Source organism: Schistocerca americana, chromosome 8, assembly GCF_021461395.2.
Source record: "Schistocerca americana isolate TAMUIC-IGC-003095 chromosome 8, iqSchAmer2.1, whole genome shotgun sequence".
Taxonomy (NCBI): Eukaryota; Metazoa; Arthropoda; class Insecta; order Orthoptera; family Acrididae; genus Schistocerca; species Schistocerca americana.
The window spans coordinates 66,593,873-66,614,689 of NC_060126.1; the positions used below are offsets into that span (position 1 = coordinate 66,593,873).

The window sequence follows — 20,817 nt, forward strand, 5'->3', positions numbered from 1 at the left end:
TTAAACTGGCAGACTAAATGGGCAAAGCCAAAGTTGCAGAGCATTGCAATGCAGTTCAGTGTGCAAACATACAGAGTAGTACAACATGCTGTTGAATTTCATTATAAAATTCTGAGAGACTTAGGTATATTTCCTACACTTGGTTGATAACTCCATACAAATCCATTTTGTTCGTGTATCTGTAAATATGACTAGTTTATAGAAGATTTGCCTGAAATATTGAAAATGCCCTGGGAATGGTATAACACATTTTCTCATTTCTTTTTTGGTCCCACAGTTGGAATTATGCAGTCAATATCTGTTATATGGAGGTAAGAGAACATTAGTTATTATTTTAAAAGTAGCCTTAAAGATTGCAATGTTGCTGTGTAATAGAATTTTGATCTCACCTAAATATAAGCCAATATCTTAATCTGCTTTGTTCTGTCATGTATTTGTATATGGAGAATAATTAACAATTGTACTGATTTATCATGACTGCCTCACAATGTTTTTGATCCCATTCAGCAGACTTACTGTGGCACTTAATGTAAAGGTTGGTAACACAGTATGTCATGTTCTAATTGCAGTGGTAAATACACTGCAAGTTAGTTTGAACACTGATACAACTTTTGCAATAATGGTTCCCTGACCACTATCTTTAATTTTTGCTGACATCCCTAAGTGACCTTACTTTGTCCAATGTATTCAAAGAAAACATATACCATACTTAGACTGAACAAACCAACAAGACAAAAATAGCATTTCCAACATAGTTTCTGGAATGGGATAATGATATATTCCCACAATGTAATTGAAACCCTACAAGAAGGATCACTGATGATATGATAGCATATAAGAGGGACTAGTATTCTACAAGAATGTGTACTGCGATCAGTTGAATCTTTAATACATTCTGATTACACACAATAGCCTGAAAAACAAGCAAATATTTCATGCATGTGAGGACATCTGTACTGTATGAGCTAAATACAATGATGAATGAAAATGTGCCACAACTTTCTTGTAAATATGTATATCAAGTTTCTTTTAAATACACAAAAATGTGATTCACGATAACTTTGAATAAACTCTGGATAGATAAAACATGAAGATGCCCAAAAATTAAATTTTCAGATCTTTTAACAGTTGTCATGTTACAATTACACTTTAAACACCAAACCAGCAGTATAAAATACAACTTATTTCTCAGCACACACTAAGGCTTTATGAGAATTACATTTTCCAGGATCTACCAAATGTTTAACTTTACAAAAGGTATTCTAATATTGAACAATTGGAAGTCCAGGTTGTAATATCAACAATATTATGAAAAGAATAGATTGCTACTCAACATTAAGATGATTTGCAGAGAGGCACAGTGAAAAGACTGCTACACATTGAGCCTTCACCCATCATGTTCTTCAGAAAACAAACACACATTCATTCAAACATGCACATATGACCACTGTCTCCAGCCAAACTGTCACAGCACACAAAGATAGCAGTTGGACAAATGTGCATGTGTGTGTGTGCACGCTTATGTGAAGGTGTGCATCTTTTCTGAAGAAGCAATCTATCTTTCTCATAATACTGTAGATAATCCTATTATTGTGTAGGAATATTTTCTTTTTCTCAAACCTCCCAGTTGACAAGAAAACTACAATCTTAAATGGTAAAAAGTAAATATATTTTGCTAATAAAAACAAGATAAAATGGGAGATTTTCTTAGCTGCTAAGAAGTCTGAACATTAAAAATAAAATTTAACAACAGACCATCACAGTAAAACAGTTAATATTGTACTTTTGCTCCCTAACATTAAGAAGTACTCACTTAAACTTCACACAAGCAAATGAATTCTGCACTATTTCCTTCAAGATACATGCACACTTACAAATGATATGTACTTAAATATCTTCAACATTGACATCCATATTCCATTTTTATAGTTTAAATTACAACATGTAACCATTAAGCATCCATCAACATAGTGTATTCAAATCTTCCATACACTAATAACCTCTTTTGGCACAATATGGCAGTAACAAAAACACACACATTTTTGCCAGTAATGTAGTTAACGTTTATGTGTATTAAACTGAACACAATACCCTGACTAAGTGTGATCCACAACATGTTGAAAGAACTGAACATATCATCTGCCTTTAAAACGGATTTAGCACACAAGTCTAAAGTGATATATGAAGCAGAGCTACATTACACTAATTACAAGGAGAATGCATATACAGCAGTTTGAAATAACACTAATATCACTGTTGAAATTTAGATCTCCTTTTACCATTTTAGTGTAACAGCACTAAAAGCTTACTGAAATTGATCAACATGCAATAAAGTAAAATATCTGAAATTGCCAAGACAATGTGTATTACTTTAAACAAAGGAACAAAAAGAATTTTGCTGTTATTTGGAATCCTCCAAAATTGAGTACCATAATTACAAATATTGAAAATTTTAAGAGTAATTTGGAACCATCACTGCCATATTCCAGAGACTGCAGCACAGTTCCTTTTACCGTTGTTGCTAAACACTCTCTATAAAAGAGAAGAAGTCAATACTACATAGCAATAAATTACACTGGATAGTACTGAGCAGATTAATAAGAATAAGACACACAGTTACAAAAATATATTCACTGAAAAATCTGTCTAAAAGATCTGGTACAATAAGAAAATAGAATTAGCCCTACCTATCGCAAAGTAAAAGTATTACATTTTGATTTTTAATCACCTAGTTTAAACATTTAAGATTCTATCAACAGAACACACGACAAATGATTTGTTATTCTCTTCTTTGCATGCAGCGACTTCTTTGTTCTTCATCTGCTAACATGGTTTACAGCATTGAGTTCTTGAAGCTGTGAAGAGAAACAATACTTACATGAGATACAGTGTTACTTGCCAGAGCACATTAAATGTCATGTTGATAATGTGGTGGAGTTTGAGACTGAATTAAAAAACTTTATGTCAATCAACTCCTCATACTCCATTGACAAGAGTTCTTATAAATTTTTTGGAAGTGTGTGCATACCTCTTGAGAAGAATTTTTGTTTGTGGATGTGTCCACTAGTGCACTACAGTTTTCATCTTTATAGTTTCTGAAATGCTTGTTCTCAGTGCTTTTTTGAGATGTCTGAATATATAAAAATCACTTGGGGTGCAGTCTGGCGAATAAGAAAGTTGTTTAAGATGTTAAAATTTCATACTCTGTATAGTTACTATGGTTGAACAGGCAGTGTGGGAATGAACATTGTCATGTTGCAATGGAACACCTCCAGTCAGAAGTAGTCATCATTTTCTCCTGACTGCAGGTCAAATTTGGTTGCATAGCTGGTGTGAGTATGAATTATGGCCACTGTTAATTCTCTCTCACTGTAATACTTCAAAACTACACATTTTGAACCCTGAAAGAGAGTGTACACTACTGTTCCTGCCATAGTCAAGTGCAGTTCTGTCCCTGAATCCATTACCTTTGACCTGGAAATGATACAAACATACCTAACAAACTTTAAAAACCAAAAACTCAGGGTATTTAGTTTTAAAAATTAGGAGGTACAAATAATCAAAACACTACTGCTCCTTTTCAGTGTAAATTTGAGACAACTGATGCGAATCTTTGCCTACGACATCACAAAGCTCTATAACTTCTATAAAACACAGTGGCTCCTATCAGGTCATGACAGAGCCGCTGTTTACGTGGCGAGAAACCCAGGTTCAAGCCATATTCAACAGATTCGAATCTATCAGAGACAGAAGAAGAAGAGGACGTTACAATGACAGCAACCGTGTGCCACCACATGAGACATCCTCTCTCTGGTGACGATGGTAGCTGAAGGTATATGAGCGTACAGCCAATTTTAACAAATGGGATGACACCGTATGTTTGGCTAATGTATTTTTCTACTTGGAGGGCACTGCCAAGCAATGGTATGAGAACAACGAGGAGAAGTTGACAAGGTGGGAAGTATTCCAGGCAGAGCTGCAAGTATTTTGGCGACACACGACGACAGAAGTACAAGGCTGAAGATAAATTAAAGTGCAGGGCACAGCACCCAGGAAAAACTACAGTATCCTACATTCAAGACGTCTTGGAGCTGTGTAAAATAGTGGACCCTAGAATGAAGGAGGAACATAATGTTGCACATCTCATGAAGTGTGTTGCTGAGGACATGTATCAAGCCCTACTCCTGAAGGAGGTTTCGACAGCAGACGACTTCATAAAATGGTTCCAGTATATCAAGACTTTGTTGGTTGATAGATCTTAAGGATCCAACAGGATGACTCGCCAAGTGGGCACTACATCTTCAAGAGCATGACGTTACTATAATGTACAAAAGTGGAAGAAAACATCAAGATGCCAACTGTCTCTCAAGGAACCCTGTGCAAGACCATCAAGACTTTGATGAAGATAGTGACTGTCTCGCTGCACTCCAGGATCTCTCTGCTGAGCAGAAGGAGGACACCAAAATATCTCAAATTATGCTTGCCTTAAATCAGTCAGAGGATGTGTTAAGATAGATAATGGATTACTTCGCAAGTAAAACTTTGATCCATTTGGAAAGAGGTGGCTACCAGTGATTCCTAAACACATGCACTTAGATGTTCTACAGGAATTCCATGACACACCCGAGGCCAGACATTTAGGATTTATTAAGACATACGATAGCATCTGCAAGAGGTTTCTCTGGCTAGGTTTATTTAGGATTGTCCATCACTATATGTCGCACTGTTGAGAGTGCCAGAGGAGAAAGGCAGTCCCTCAGAAACCACCTGGCTGACTCATTCCAATTCCACCAGCCGAAACACCTTTCCAGCATGTTGGGATTGACCTCCTGCTAATAGCAATAAATGGATTATTGTTTGCACTGATTATCTGACATGCTATGCCATTATAAAAGCCGTGAAAACAGCAAAAGCATTTGAGGTAGCCAAATTCAGCGTGGAAGACATTGTATTAAAACATTGTGCCCTAAGGTCGTTAATTACAGATTGAGGGAAAGTTTTTCAATCTAATCTTGTGATAGAAAAACTGACTGTGCAACATTGCTCATTACATGATGACTGCCTGCCATCTGCAAACTAACGGACTTACTGAATGCTTTAATAAGACCTTGGTTGACATGCTATCAATCTTCTTCAATGTTGAGCAGAGCAACTGGGATGAGATGCTACCTTTCGTAATGTTTGCCTACAACATCGCCAAACTAGACACCACGATTTATGCCATTTTTCCTGGTGCATGGGCGTGAGCCAATGACGAGGATGAACACTATGTTTCAGTTACATCCTGATGATGTGGATGATGACTACATTGACCAGGTGTTAATGAGAGCTGAGGATTGGCAGTGAGCTCGACTCCACACGCTGCAGGCTCAAGAAAACGATCACCGAAGGTATGATGCAAGCCACTGCCCCATTGTTTACCAGCCTGGTGATCTCGTCTGGATCCTCACTCCTGTTTGCAAGGTTGGTCTCTCTGAGAAGCTCCTCAGGCACTGTTTTGGACCTTATAAGGTTGTAAAACACTTGTCTGATGATACTTACAAAGTTTAAGATTTCGACCTCGACACAAGACAATGAAAGATCAGAGATACGGTCCACATCCTTCGAATGAAGCCCTATAAGGATCCTGCAACCCAAGGTAAATTTGAAGCTCCAGCAACAGGCAACAAGTGGAAAGGTGATGAAGAGCGTAGCGGCAAAGGAAGTTCTAAGAAGATCACTGCCAGGGTATAAACATCAGTCATCGGGGGTCAGGGTATGCAGGACCGATGACTCGTTCCCAGACTAGGACGACGTAACACCAAGACACTGTTCTCTCTGGGAGGGAGCAATGTCACAGAAGAAGCTGAGTAGCACAGTAACCACGGTGTAGTGATTATGATATTAGACTGTTTCATGGAGGGTCGTGAATTCAAAACTCACCTTAATTGTAAAATATTAATTTCTATATTTGGTTTGAGTACATTCTAGAAGTATCCACAAATGTCAAGAATCATTTTCCTGGAATTTTCTATAACTGTATGTATACCGTACGTGTTCTGGCCAGAAGCAGTTCACTCCGCGCTCTTGTGTGTGCAAGTGCTGAATAAACCTTCGTTAAGCGAAGTGAGTGTTTGTCATTCATCCAATTACACCTTCTTCTACATGACAAACAAACAAACACACACACACACACACACACACACACACACACACACACCCCTTGTCCTATACTCCTCTAATAATAAATTTGCCCACACATCATCTCTGCGTAGATTACATCTGCACTCAACAGGAAAGAAATATCCTTACATCTTTCTTTAATGGATACTCTTGCATTCTAAATAGAAACATTGAGCGTTAAACATGTGTGATGCTCTAAATCACATGAAGAGTATTATGAAGTGTTCCAAGTGATTTATTTACAATGTGTGTGCTGTTTGCATTTCAACACCATACACAGTGCCTTGGATAACCATAAGGACTACTACAAAATTTATCCTCATCCACAGAAACACAAGTAAGTGTGTAAAACTATTTCATCTTTTATCTAAATAAATGCAGGCACATGAGCATTTTTTATTACCGAAGTAACATGTAAAGTGGCTCTAAATATTCAGATGATATGCAGCTAATTAGAACATCAATTTACAGTAGAACCATGTTTTTATGTTGATGCATTTTACATTTTCCAACTTTTTATGTTGTTTTTTGTTGGTCCCAACAGAAGTTCAATTCTCTCAATACAATCCTTCCCCACCATTAACAATTTTACGTTACATTTCCCACATTTTCAGTTTTCTTTGATACTATCATGAACTTTAAAACTGATTTTCATACAGATTTCAGCAAGACATCCATTATATTCCTGTTCAAAGTCAGCCTTGGAACAAAGCAGAAAACACAGATTATATGCAAAGTTCTTGCTCATGTAATTGTTAGCACAGTAAGCAAGATTTTCATTGTCAACGTGGTGTGTCACGACCACCTGTATTACAGATTCACAGCATTTGAAAGGGTGGACAAGTATGCCAAGTCACTGACTCAATGATAATCGTGATCCGTTGGTAGTGACTGTAATTGCAACCTTCCTTCTGTTCATTTCATTGTATTAGAACAGCTTAATTTCACAGTCATTTATACAAATAAACTCTCTTTTGAAGATGGCCTTCTCTGTAATGGGCTTTCACGAATCACATTCATAACAATGTTGCACCTTTTTTGGTTAAAAATGGGTTTTTACTGTAATTGCAAATGTTAGCCATTTTAAAAGTATTTGTGGCATTTACATGCAATTACTAATGAAAAATTAAAATATTTTATTTTTAATAAAAGTTACAATTCAATATTTGTTAATTACCATTTACATTTGAATTTGTAAACAGAAGTAAAAGAAAAATGCAACTAGTGAAAATAAAACCAAGAACCTCATGAATAGAAAACACACACACACACACACACACACACACACACACACACAATGCATTCAGCGTCCAGTCGTGCTTTTTATACGCGGCAAGTGTTTTGTACTTAACAAGTGCTTGGAGATAATCCAATCTTTAAAGGTAGGTCTGCAGGTCTCTCACCTCTCATCACTCACTCTCCCCCCCCCCCCCCCCCTCCCCTGCCCTCTCTCTCTCTCTCTCTCTCTATCTAATTTCATGATACTGCTTTAAGGAACTGATGTCCCTAGGCACTGACCATTGATCTTATGAGCATGAGGGGGAAATATATGCCAGCCAGGTGAGGATGGCCACTTACAAATTAAATGTCATGTATGACTGGTTGTTTGCCTTCAGATATGACACTTGCTCCGAATATGTATGTATTTGCAGCAGTCTGAACAGAAGCCACTAAACTGCTGAGGATTTAGAACTAAGATACTGCCACGAAACTCCAAGTCATTTTAGCAGTCCCAACACCGAGCACTGAGTGATGTGAATTCGTGGGACTCTCGTTGGGAATAGCAACTGCCACTGCTTCTGCCTCTGAAGACAGTATTAGTCAGAGAAAAAGACTAATAAAAACGTTAGCATGTGGACGTAATGTGCTGTTCATGTTGCTTCTGTACCTATGTCACATCACTGTTCTTTTTGTATCCCTAACTAATTTGGTTCTCTCCGATAAACACGATTGAATTGCTGCGGAGTTACTCAAGTGTCGACGTTACAAATTCCTCCGGATGTAATTAACATTTTAGAATGTAACAAAAGGCATTAAGTATTTGTTTATATTTTCAGTTGTGCTAAAAATAATAACAGGCTTACATTATATATATGAAGACAACTATGCCATCCTGGCACAGTGGCTTTGTACAGCTACATGTCTACTCTAGCATACCTCCCTCTTCAATACAAATTCCCAATTTGCACCTCAGGCTACTTGGTATTCCCCACGAACTCTTAACAGCACTGCATAGACACTCAAAATGGGGATCCTGCCTGAAACCCAGGCATTGAGACTAATCAAGTGAAACTACAAGGGTTGGAACTTTAATAGTGGCAACTACTTATTTACAGCTCATACAAAATAGATACGTGTTTCACAGTTTTACTGAACTTCAGAGTAGTCACCAGCATTTTGTATAACTCACTGCCACTGATGTGGAAGTCGTAGGATACTCTTAGCAGTGCTAGTTGTGTTGACAGAGCGGTGCAGTCTACTGCTTGATGAATTTGTAGCAGTTCTGAAGCAAATGCCATGAAGTGTTTCCTTCAGTTTAGAAATCGAATTGAACTCACAAGGGCTTAAGTCAGGGGAGTGCAGTAGGTGATATAGCACTTAGCAGCTCCATCAGTCAAACAAATCAGTAACAGATTGCACTGTACGTGCTTGAGCATTGTCCTGCAAAATGATGGTCAGGTCCTGCAGCATCACTTCTGTCTCTATGCTGTTCGTTTTTGGAACACAACTTATGACCAGCTTAGAGACAGAAGTGATGACACTTTCTGCAGGACGTGACCATCATTTTGCAGGACATCGCACAGCAAACTGTAATTTTTGACCACAAAACATGTGGGGAATCAGTGCCCCCAATTCAAGTGGTGGTTTCACTAATCCATTCATGCTCCTCCTCAGGGCTTTCCATATCAATCCCAAGCAGTAATGATATCAATATAATGGAAGGAAACATTCCACTAGGGAAAAATTATATATAAAAACAAAGATGAGGTGACTTACCGAACAAAAGCGCTGGCAGGTCGATAGACACACAAACAAACACAAACATACACACAACATTCAAGCTTTCGCAACAAACTGTTGCCTCATCAGGAAAGAGGGAAGGAGAGGGGAAGACGAAAGGAAGTGGGTTTTAAGGGAGAGGGTAAGGAGTCATTCCAATCCCGGGAGCGGAAAGACTTACCTTAGGGGGAAAAGAGGACAGGTATACACTCGCACACACGCACATATCCATTCACACATGGATGGATATGTGCGTGTGTGCGAGTGTATACCTGTCCTTTTTTCCCCCTAAGGTAAGTCTTTCCGCTCCCGGGATTGGAATGACTCCTTACCCTCTCCCTTAAAACCCACTTCCTTTCGTCTTCCCCTCTCCTTCCCTCTTTCCTGATGAGGCAACAGTTTGTTGCGAAAGCTTGAATTTTGTGTGTATGTTTGTGTTTGTTTGTGTGTCTATCGACCTGCCAGCGCTTTTGTTCGGTAAGTCACCTAATCTTTGTTTTTATATATAATTTTTCCCAAGCAGTAATGTGTTTGATGTGATTTCCTCAGCCACTCATAAGCAAAGCAATTGATTTTAACACTGGGTATCACAGTTCTGACCTCCAGTGCAGAGGTGCCAAAGGATTGAAATGTGGGTAAGTGGGGCTGTGATGACCTACTCATCATGTGACACATCCACAATGATGTTGGATAGAATTGTGGCAAAATTTAGTGCTAATGTGACAACCATTAACCCACCTTCCACCTCACATGAACTACTGAGCCTGGCTCTTTTTCACACATGCAGAAACCTTGCTCTTTGAAGGATCGCTGAGCCCGAGGGTGAAGTTACAGTGCACCACTCTTTTGCACTATTACGGAGGAAAATTGAAGGTACCTTTGAGACAAATTTCAAACTGCTCCATCACAATGGGAGACAGTTACAGGGTTTTGAAAATAAAACACTTTTTTCTTGGTCAGTGTATATGGTGCATCAATCTTTATAATCCTGTATGAAATTCGCTCATACCCCTTTCACACTTTCCTCTTTAATGATGATTCAACAACATTGCTCATTTGCTGTAGATGCATATGGTATGTTTTTCTCTGAACACCAGCTTTAAGGAGTTATGCAGATTTATCTATACCAGTAATATTTTCAATTAACTTGCTGATTGTTGACATGAAATGTTTATTAAATACTTTGCACAGCTCCTGTGTGACAATGGAACTGTTAGTTATTCACCACAGAAGTGTAATATGTTGAGTAACAACATTCTGCCCTGTTACCTCTTTGACATACAATTTCAATTTTGTTCCAAAACCTTCCGATTCTCTTCATATATTGAACTGTTTTAGCCTGTCTGATGATGTTCCTCAGCTCTTTGCAATATAGTCTGCAGTGAAGTTCTGTTACTGGGCTGTGATTACCCTACATATTACAATACAGGTCCCATTTCCTCCTACATGACATCTGAGTGCTACTACTTATGCAAATCAGTTCCTTATCAGTGCTGCATATCTGCCTGCATTTTTTAATAGTACAGAGCTATCAAAGAAAATGATATATGTTACAAAAAATGTTTTATATTTGTCATTCATGTTGTCCGTATTGTAGGCTTCTTGCAAAGTTTCCCCTCTGATGTAGGTTTAAGTGTCACACAATATGGATGACTACTGATTTATCTGTTGCAAATGGTGGCACATTTTAGGTTAGACAGCCTTTTGTGATCATACATTCTCTGTCATTCAGTTGATACTATCACCACAAATGTCGCACTTGATATGGATGATAACCAGTTTCTTATTTACTTACAGACAAGTTGTCGGGCGAACAATGGTCAAAGAATCACAGACTACACGACTGAAAAGTTCTTCACGTGTGCTTCCTCAGTGACACGTTCCAAGGAGAAAGATGTAATCTGCTACTAAAGTTATATGCAACTACATTACTACATACCTCTTTCTCTTCATCAACTTCATCCTCTTCGTCACTACCCGGCAATGACGTCGCAGGTGTCGTCGGTCGCGAACTGGCGGGAGACGGTGGTTCGGAAAGAGGGCGAGGGTATCTGAACTTGCCCAAGGCACCTTCGTCTTCCTCAGATGCCATGTCTGAGAATGTTCTCAGTAGGGCCTTCTGCCGTGCTTGTCTGTAGAACTGATAAAAAAAAAAAATAACTTGCTGTAATTTAGTGACACCTGTAAAGGTGGAATATGGTAAAGTCTGTGAAAATCTTCTCAAAGTGAATACTACTCACAACAAATTGAAATTAAGTGCATTATGCAGAGCTGGTAATTCACACACAGTAAAAATGATAAATAGCATCAGTTTCGTAGAAATGTAACATTACTCAAATACACATCTCACAAGCAGTACTAGTGCGCTTTGTGTTCCATCAATTCCAAGAACTCTCTTCTTATTTCTGACAGCTCTGAGATGACTATCATCAGTAAGATAGGCACAGCAAATATTACAAAGCAGTATGTTCTTATCACAAATCTGTCCATACCAGCTGTTTTAAAAGTTGTAGACAATGACGCTCATTAGGTAATATTTGCAGAAGGCAGATGATCAATAGTTATGATACTGAGAAATACAGTGATATGTCACTGACTGGGAAAAAAACCACTGTAACAGAAAAAAAAGTTGCTAATATACAGGCTATCTGTGCTGCAGCTTGTGGCATTGGTTTAAGAACAATCTTGTGTGTGTGTGTGTGTGTGTGTGTGTGTGTGTGTGTGTGTGTGTGTGTGTGTGCGTGCGTGCGTGCACATGTGCGCGCACATGCATCTTGTTGGAAAATCCCCTGACATTCAATTCTGTCAGAAAAAATATTAAACAATACAGTTTTTTAGCTATACAAAATGACTTTTATAAAAGTTATTGTCAGGTGGTCACACTCTGAATTTTATGTCAATGGCATTGCAAAAATTGAGAAAAATGTTAATTCAAAAAATAAATGTTACTGAATCTGCTAAATCTACAAGACATCTACTAAACAATACAGGATTTAAATACAAGAACCTAAATGACAGTGGACAATTTTTTACTTGAATGTGATGACGTACTGGTTCTGGATGAAACTTTTTTACTTAAAACCATTTACTGAAGTACATCTGCCAGAATTTCAGTCTAAGTGGGAGTCTTGAGGTACCTGTTGGCTGTTGGAAAAAGAGCTCAAGGCCAGTTTTTTTCCCCCTTCTTTCTTTCTTTCTTTCTTTCTTTCTTTCTTTCTTTACTCTATTGGACATAGGTTCCACCACTGTCATAAACATCACTAAGTATCATTCGGTTGTCATGAACTGAGCTCCAACAATGAAAATACAGACGGCTGACACTGCCACTTGGCTAACCATGAAAAATACTGTTTTCTCACCTACAGACACAAGAGTTGAAATGTTGGATAAAATATGTTTAAAGGTAAATGTACTGACAAATGAAAGGGTACACCAAGTAGCCACAAGAAACAACAGGTTTAAAACCACAGATGTTGAACACTCACTGCAAGTGGCCTTGGAAAATAACACAATTGAACAATGACAGGAATGTTGAGAAAGAAATCAAAGACACTGCAATCGAGCCTTAATCATCAACTGCAATGACAACTCGTCAACTGCAGACGATGAGAGCAGTGGAGAAGGCTACACATAATAAAAATGTGATGATGAGGATGATAGCTGGGACATGTGAAACATTTTACACTTTTGTCTAAATGTACTGAGCAGTTATAGTATCAACTTTTGTATTGTAATGAGCAGTTATAATATCAACACTCATATACAACAGCTCGCTCGCCAATAGATCTGTACCTACAGATTGGAAAATTGCGCAGGTCGCACCAGTGTTTAAGAAGGGTAGTAGGAGTAATCCATCTAACTACAGACTTATATCATTGACGTCAGTTTGCAGTAGGGTTTTGGAGGATATACTGTATTCAAACATTATGAATCACCTCGAAGGGAACGATCTATTGATACGTAATCAGCATGGTTTCAGAAAACATCGTTCTTGTGCAACGCAGCTAGCTCTTTATTCGCACGAAGTAATGGCCGTTATCGACAGGGGATCTCAAGTTGATTCCGTGTTTCTAGATTTCCGGAAAGCTTTTGACACCGTTCCTCACAAGCAACTTCTAATCAAGCCTATGGGGTATCGTCTCAGTTGTGCGACTGGATTCGTGATTTCCTGTCAGGAAGGTCGCAGTTCGTAGTAATAGGCGGCAAATCATCGAGTAAAACTGAAGTGATATCAGGTGTTCCTCAGGGAAGCGTCCTGGGACCTCTGCTGTTCCTGATCTATATAAATGACCTGGGTGACAATCTGAGCAGTTCTCTTAGGTTGTTCGCAGATGATGCTGTAATTTACCGTCTAGTAAGGTCATCCGAAGACCAGTATCAGTTGCAAAGCGATTTAGAAAAGATTGCTGTATGGTGTGGCAGGTGGCAGTTGACGCAAAATAACGAAAAGTGTGAGGTGATCCACATGAGTTCCAAAAGAAATCCGTTGGAATTCGATTACTCGATAAATAGTACAATTCTCAAGGCTGTCAATTCAACTAAGTACCTGGGTGACAAAATTACGAACAACTTCAGTTGTAAAGACCACATAGATAACATTGTGGGGAAGGCGAGCCATACGTTGCGTTTCATTGGCAGGACACTTAGAAGATGCAACAAGTCCACTAAAGAGACAGCTTACACTACACTCGTTCGTCCTCTGTTAGAATATTGCTGCGCGGTGTGGGATCCTTACCAGATGGGATTGACGGAGGACATCGAAAGGGTGCAAAAAAGGGCACCTCGCCTTGTATTATCACGTAATAGGGGAGAGAGTGTGGCAGATATGATACGCGAGTTGGGATGGAAGTCATTAAAGCAAAGACATTTTTCGTCGCGGCGAGATCTATTTACGAAATTTCAGTCACCAACTTTCTCTTCCGAATGCGAAAATATTTTGTTGAGCCCAACCTACATAGGTAGGAATGATCATCAAAATAAAATAAGAGAAATCAGAGCTCGAACAGAAAGGTTTAGGTGTTAGTTTTTCCCGCGCGCTGTTCGGGAGTGGAATGAGAGAGAGATAGTATGATTGTGGTTCGACGAACCCTCTGCCAAGCACTTAAATGTGAATTGCACAGTAGTCATGTAGATGTAGAACTTTTGTATTGTGAACAAATGGTATTGTATCCATTCACAAGCAGAACTGATTTACATCAGATTGGATTTCATAGGAGACTGGTCTGCACAGTGACTGTACAATGACTTGGAAAACAAGGTAGGTATTTACAGCAATGACTCGCATAGTAATCCAGTTTTATTGAAGATCTAGGTTTCACTTATCTTATAGCTAATACCACTGTATTCAGAATATGTTGTATACACCAATTATCAACTTTTGGTGATGAGCTAATTGGCCTGAAATTCCAATAGTTATATTTTTTACCATGATGTGCATTTTTGTTACTGATTTACGTATATTTGCACTTCATATAATACCTAGCATTGTCTGTAACAATTTTACACACTATACCACAAATAAGGAATTTAATGACAATGCTTTTAAAATGATTTGAAATTCAAATAACGTACACATACATTACTTCCGCAACGGTATGACTGACATAGCCCAAATCAAAATTTCATGGTAAAAATGTAATTATATTGATCTGTACCATAACTCATGGTCTGAAGTGTCAGCAGCCACTCGCTAGGACACCCGATCAGAGCTATAATTCGTTGCACTGGCTGTACCGAAAGAAATGCAAAATTGGTCTTAGCTCCCTTACTAAATAACTTATATTGTAACTTCCTGGCAGATTCATATCAGCACACACTCCACTGCAGAATGAAAATTTCATTCTGGAAACTTAAATTGTCCCAGTTGCTGATGTATAGAAGACAAATGATTCACAATACGAGTGTTTCACAATTCTCTTATTTTTTGTTCCTTGAAAGTTGATAATGGATTCCAAGCAGAAGCAGCATAAGCCTCTAGAATGTGCATAGTGATGACACCACTGAAAACAGTATTAAGGGTAAGTAGGCACAGGTATTTTCAGAGAGTAAGCTAACAATGTAGTAGCAGACTTATCCCCATGGATACTTTTGACAACTAAATATAAACACACACACACACACACACACACACACACACACACACACACACACACACAGAGAGAGAGAGAGAGAGAGAGAGAGAGAGAGAGAGAGAGAGTTGAAAGTGAGATATTATTCTGGTACTAGAAACAGTGATGAAATCTTTAATTATGCACATTCAGCAAATATTTTGTTTATGATTGCTAAAGACTATTACAAGGATGTGTATAGAAAAAGCCAACATGTAATCATTGGCTGCTGTAATTTACTGTATATAATTGTGCAATAAGATTATGGCACTTTCTTCTGTTCATTTTGCTATCTCTTGCTGTTGTCTGGTCATTTTCCTTTGCTTGTCATTATTAATCTGATATACTCAATGTGAGTAACAGCGAATTGGTGTACTCAGGTCTGTTAGTCTGTTAATTTTGATTTCTTCTGAAATACAGACTTAGCAGTAAATGTGGTTATATGCTTTTATTTATCAAAATGTAATTCCCATTTGCCACATTCTTGAGTTTTTAGCACAAGCTGCTGTAGAGACGAACATATCTAGTCTAGTCTAGTTCTCCGTCTTCAGGCCACAAGGGGCCCATCGGGACCATCTGACCGCCGTGTGTTGTCCACCATTACAGGGAAATTTCAATTTTCAGTAATTATGAAACAGAATGTAAAGTGCACAGACAGCTGCATTACCATTCCCCAGGAATTCTGAGAACTGACTACCACAAATATTGTCCTACAAAAGGCATAGAAGTGATGTAAGTAAAAAGTCCAGAAGCGATAACGGCTTAGCTCAAGGTTTAAGGTAAAATAATCAATTCTCAGTTTATACTGGTGTGAATGTGAAAGATATTGACACTTTTTTGCAGTAATGAAACTGTGATTTTGGTGTCTAATTCATACCTTATGTGCATGTAGGTACAGACACTTAATATTGTGAGACTGTTTTCCTTGAATAGACAGACTAAATTATTTTCACTTGTACCAGAATAATTTAAAATATTAACCTCCAATTACTTTCAATATATAAAGCACAGAATAAAAAAGTGAACATATTATTTGTAGGCCCTACATGCAATGCAAAAGTGCACAAACAAGAACGCACACAATTACTTTCGTGTTTATGGATAAGGTATGAAACTTTCTGATCTTAAAGAGTGTACAGCCTTTAAACGTTTATAACACACACCACTTGCAAAAACATTTTGTGTCCATAACAATAATAATTTCTCGTTCCAAAACACACTAAATAACTAACAAAAAAAGTATTAATATTTTCCATTAAGACATTACAAAAATGGTGCCACATTTAGGAGCATTGTTTTTTCAATTGTTACAGTACACAATTTCATATTGTTCTACAACCAATTATTTCAGTGCAGTAATTGTATTTGTATGTATTTGTTGCATGTTACACCTGACAGAGAGATCATGCCTGATACGAGGAAAAAGATAGGTGGAAGTCTATGACTGTATACCACAAACAAAAAGTTCAAGGTAAAGGTAAGGTCAGCAGAGTTTAATTTCCCACCGTTGGAAATAAATAACTATGGATGCACAGCAGAACTATGGTAAGAGTAGTGCCATTTCAGGCAATAGCATTGAATCATTTATAAGTGTGTTTTTTCTGTGTAGGATTTTATTGCATTTTTTGTGTGTATGTATCGTGAAGACTTGCTGTGACTTGTGTGACTGAAATGGTTAGACAGAGAAAACAAGTATAACAGCAAGCTAGCAAAGGCTTATCTGACATTGAAACTGTGCCACCAACAGAGCACAAATCTAAGAATTTAGTATAATTTACAGGCGCCAGTAATTGGGCAGAATCCAGAATAAGTGAAATAGATGAACCATCTTTCCCCAGTGGCAGTATGATACAAAGCAAAATTATCATAGGGAAACTGATAGATTACCAGATATGGCTATTGGCTCATGCATAGCTGATCCTTTCACTGAGCTCTTACGTAAATTACAAGCGAGAGACCAAGAATGCAAATGGTTGCAAGCTGAAAGAGAGAAAAAACATGACTGTTGACTGCGAAAATGCAAAAATAAAATCCCAGAGGAAATTAAAGGAATTGGAAGCACATAAAGATTTGCCACAGCTTGTGTAATTTTTGCCTGCAAAAATAACTGCAGTGCAGACTGAGCAATTAAAGGTAAGAGAGAATGTAGCAGAAGTCACCAAAAGGTTTGATAATTTAGCTACTGAAGCTAATAAAAGTGTAGAATGCAAATGTGAGAAAGAAGTTGAGAAATGTGACAATAGCTTTAACCAATAGCTGCAGACTAAAGGTAACTAAATAACTGATCATGTTGAAAACCAAATCGAAAATGTGGTCCAATGCATAACAGGTAAAAATAGACATAATTACAATGCCAATCTCAGATGTGCAACGCCTGTGTCAGATGACACAATGTTAAGAAACAAAATTAACGCAACAGTTTGGCAGTGGACTGCTTCAGAGGGTGCAGGCATAGATGATATGCTGTGAATGGTAATAGGCAGAATGCTAACATTTGTTCAGATGCACAGACGGATATGGTAATACATGCACTTTCCCGAGCAAACTGACAACAAAACGTATGCAACTATCCATGTGGACAAATGCAGTAAAATGCTCCCAACTTTCTGTGTGGGCAGATGCTACAAAATGCCTTTCATTCAAACAATTGTAGTCACCATCCAATGCAACACTTCGTTTGAGAGGGCAGTGCCTCCAACATCAGCATTGGCACTGGAAAAAAGTCTGATGAAGAGGATTAAATTTCATCTATTTATACATGACAAAAAATTTGTACAGCCTGTAGTTTTCATATATAGTTTCAAAAATATCCTGTCCAAAATATGGAGTGAGAGGGAACGAACACATTTCAATCCAGGGAGAACCTGCATTGTGGGAAACACAAATTTCTGAAACTTGTGAAATGTAAGAAAATTTTTAAAAGGCATTGTTGGCCAAATTTTGGTCAAACAGGATTCATGAGCACTCACTAGAACAAGCCTATTCACCAAAACTTTAGGATTATAAGCAAGGGGCACTCCGAAATTACTTTCAATGCAGACTCTTTATTGGGGTGAGCCAATCTCCAATAGAGATGTTATTACATTTTTGAAGGCAAGACTGTCTCACAATATAAAGGAGAAATTGATAAACATGTCAAAGTGACACAGACCAGTTTATGTCTGTGCTCAATTCTACAGACTTAACAGAAGAGGATTTAAAGCACAGTAGCAAGCATAATAATGGCAATTTGTCACTATCTAAGCATGACAAAAGGAACCATTCGCCACATAACAATGGGAATGGTAAATGAAAAATGATTACAATAATAATAATAATAATAATAATAATAATAATAGATCACATAATGGATATAGTAATAATGGCAACAACCAGTCATTTAATAGGAAGAGATGACATGAGGATAGGAATCACTAGCTCAAATAAGAATCCAAAATTGAAAAACTCTAAGCAAGGAGGTTATTCTGCTCCATGGAGTAGTAATCCACAACCTATCCAGAATAACAGTCAAGCTTCCTAATGGATTAAATCTACAGGCACCTCAGTGGAACAATGGCAATCAAGGCCATACATATTGCACGTGAGTAGTACTGCATACTGCAGCATCACTTCCCAACTTTAATAAGACCTCCAGGCGTGCTACAGCAAGTTTTGCACAATACGGCCCCTACATAAAAACCGCACACAGACTGCCTGTGTCCTACCAGGCGAGAAGGTTGTCTCCTAGACACTCCGCCATTGCTAAAGCGGAATTCGACACAATATTGCAAGAAGCCATTATCTGACCTTCCAGCAGCCCACGGGTGTCTGCGTTACATTTATACCCAAAAAGGGAGGAGCCCGTCATGCGAGTGATTACAGAGTGCTCAACTCGTGAACCGTGCCTAGTCTCTACCCACAGTCACTATTAAGAGCCACGTGCTGCATACAGCCACCATATTCAGTATTGCAGAGTGTGCCAAGGCATATACCTAGATTCTCATGCCAACAGAGGACACTCTCAAGACTGTAATTATGATGCTACTTGGGTTTACAACCTTTGGGCTACGTAATGCTGCATAAAATTGGCAGCAGCTCATTGACTGTCTTGTTCAAGCTGACCTTTTGTTTAGCCTCTTTGGACAACATCTTAGCACATTCCTAGCCCAAGGATCAACATCGCCAGCACCTGAGAGAAGTTTTTGAGCATTTTAGAAAGTACAGCATGGCATTGAACACACAGAAATGTGTGTTTAGACAACCTGAATTTTAATTCCTAAGTCACTGAATATCTTGAGCAGGCTCATGACGAGTCACTGAGAAGGTTGAATCCACATTGCAGCTGCCTAAGCTGTCTACAGTAAAAGAGCTACACATGTACTTGGGAATGCTCAACTTCTACCAATGGCATTTACTAATTTACTACACACTGCAAAACAACTCCATCCATGGGAGGGTTCAAATGGTTCAAATGGCTCTGAGCACTATGGGACTTAACAGCTTCTGGTCATCGGTCCCCTAGAACTTAGAACTACTTAAACCTAACTAACCTAAGGACATTAAACACATCCATGCCCGAGGCAGGATTCGAACCTGGACAGTAGTGGTCGCGCTGTTCCAAACTGAAGTGCCTAGAACCGCTTGGCCACACCGGCTGGCTTATGGGTGGGCAATGCATTTTTTGCACAAGCCATCACCTTCCTAGCAGAGTTGGAGAACATACAATTGGGAACTTTTAGCCATATATTAAGCAAACAGGCAATTCCAACCACAGGTTGAGGCAAAAAATTCACGATATACACCAAGCACAGGCCCTTAACATGCGCTTTCAAGAAAAATGGCAATACTTGCTCCCTGCAGCAGTACAGCCAATTGGAATTCATTAGCCATTTCAGTACAGACATTTGCCAGATATCAGGCATCACTAACGTGGTTGCAGATTCACTCTCAAGTGGTGAGTGTCTCATGGCCTAGGACATGGCACTTGCCAATGCACAAGAAGAAGATCTGAAGCCCACCATACTGAATGATGAGACTGCGGCACTTAAGATACAGCTAATCAACATGCCTGGCAAGAACATTAAATTGTATTGTGAGGTGTCACACGGCAGATCACTTCCTTTTGTCCCTATTGCATTTTACAGGCTGACGTTCGTGGCTTTAAACAATCGTCGTCACTCTGGAGTCCGGTCAACATTCGAGGTGGTATCTTAATGGTTCGTGCAACCAGGCTATAGAGAGACTGCCACGAATGGACAAGAACTTGCCAGCATTACCAGCTTGTCACATTTATCCCTGATTGGAGAGTTCCCAGACACTTCTTCACACTTCACAAACATTTACACTGATGTGGCAGGACCATTTCCTGCCAGCGTTCTATATTCACAATAACTGAGGGATATATGTAATGGCCTGAGTCAGTACCTACAGATATCATCTCTGCAAAAACTCTAGTTACTGCTTTCACGTCGAGCTGACTGGCAATGACCGGCTGTCTGTTCCATATCACTGCTGACAGAGGCAGAAAGTTCGAGTCAGACTTGTTCACACAGTTGGCAAAGCTCTGTGG

General features: G+C 38.7%; 1 protein-coding gene across 2 annotated transcripts in view; it reads right to left on the reverse strand.

Annotated features, from left to right (window-relative positions):
- Window positions 1-865: 865 nt before the first annotated feature.
- Window positions 866-20,817, reverse strand: part of LOC124544626 (glycogen [starch] synthase) — a 133,844-nt gene continuing 113,892 nt past the window's right edge. For both annotated transcript variants that reach the window (XM_047123227.1, XM_047123229.1), the window contains exons 12-13: window positions 11,102-11,302; window positions 866-2,855 (exon numbers count right to left, since the gene is read on the reverse strand). In XM_047123227.1, the coding sequence (XP_046979183.1) occupies window positions 2,817-2,855; window positions 11,102-11,302 (240 nt within the window). In that variant the 3' untranslated portion in view covers window positions 866-2,816. The remainder of the gene's footprint in view (window positions 2,856-11,101; window positions 11,303-20,817) is intronic.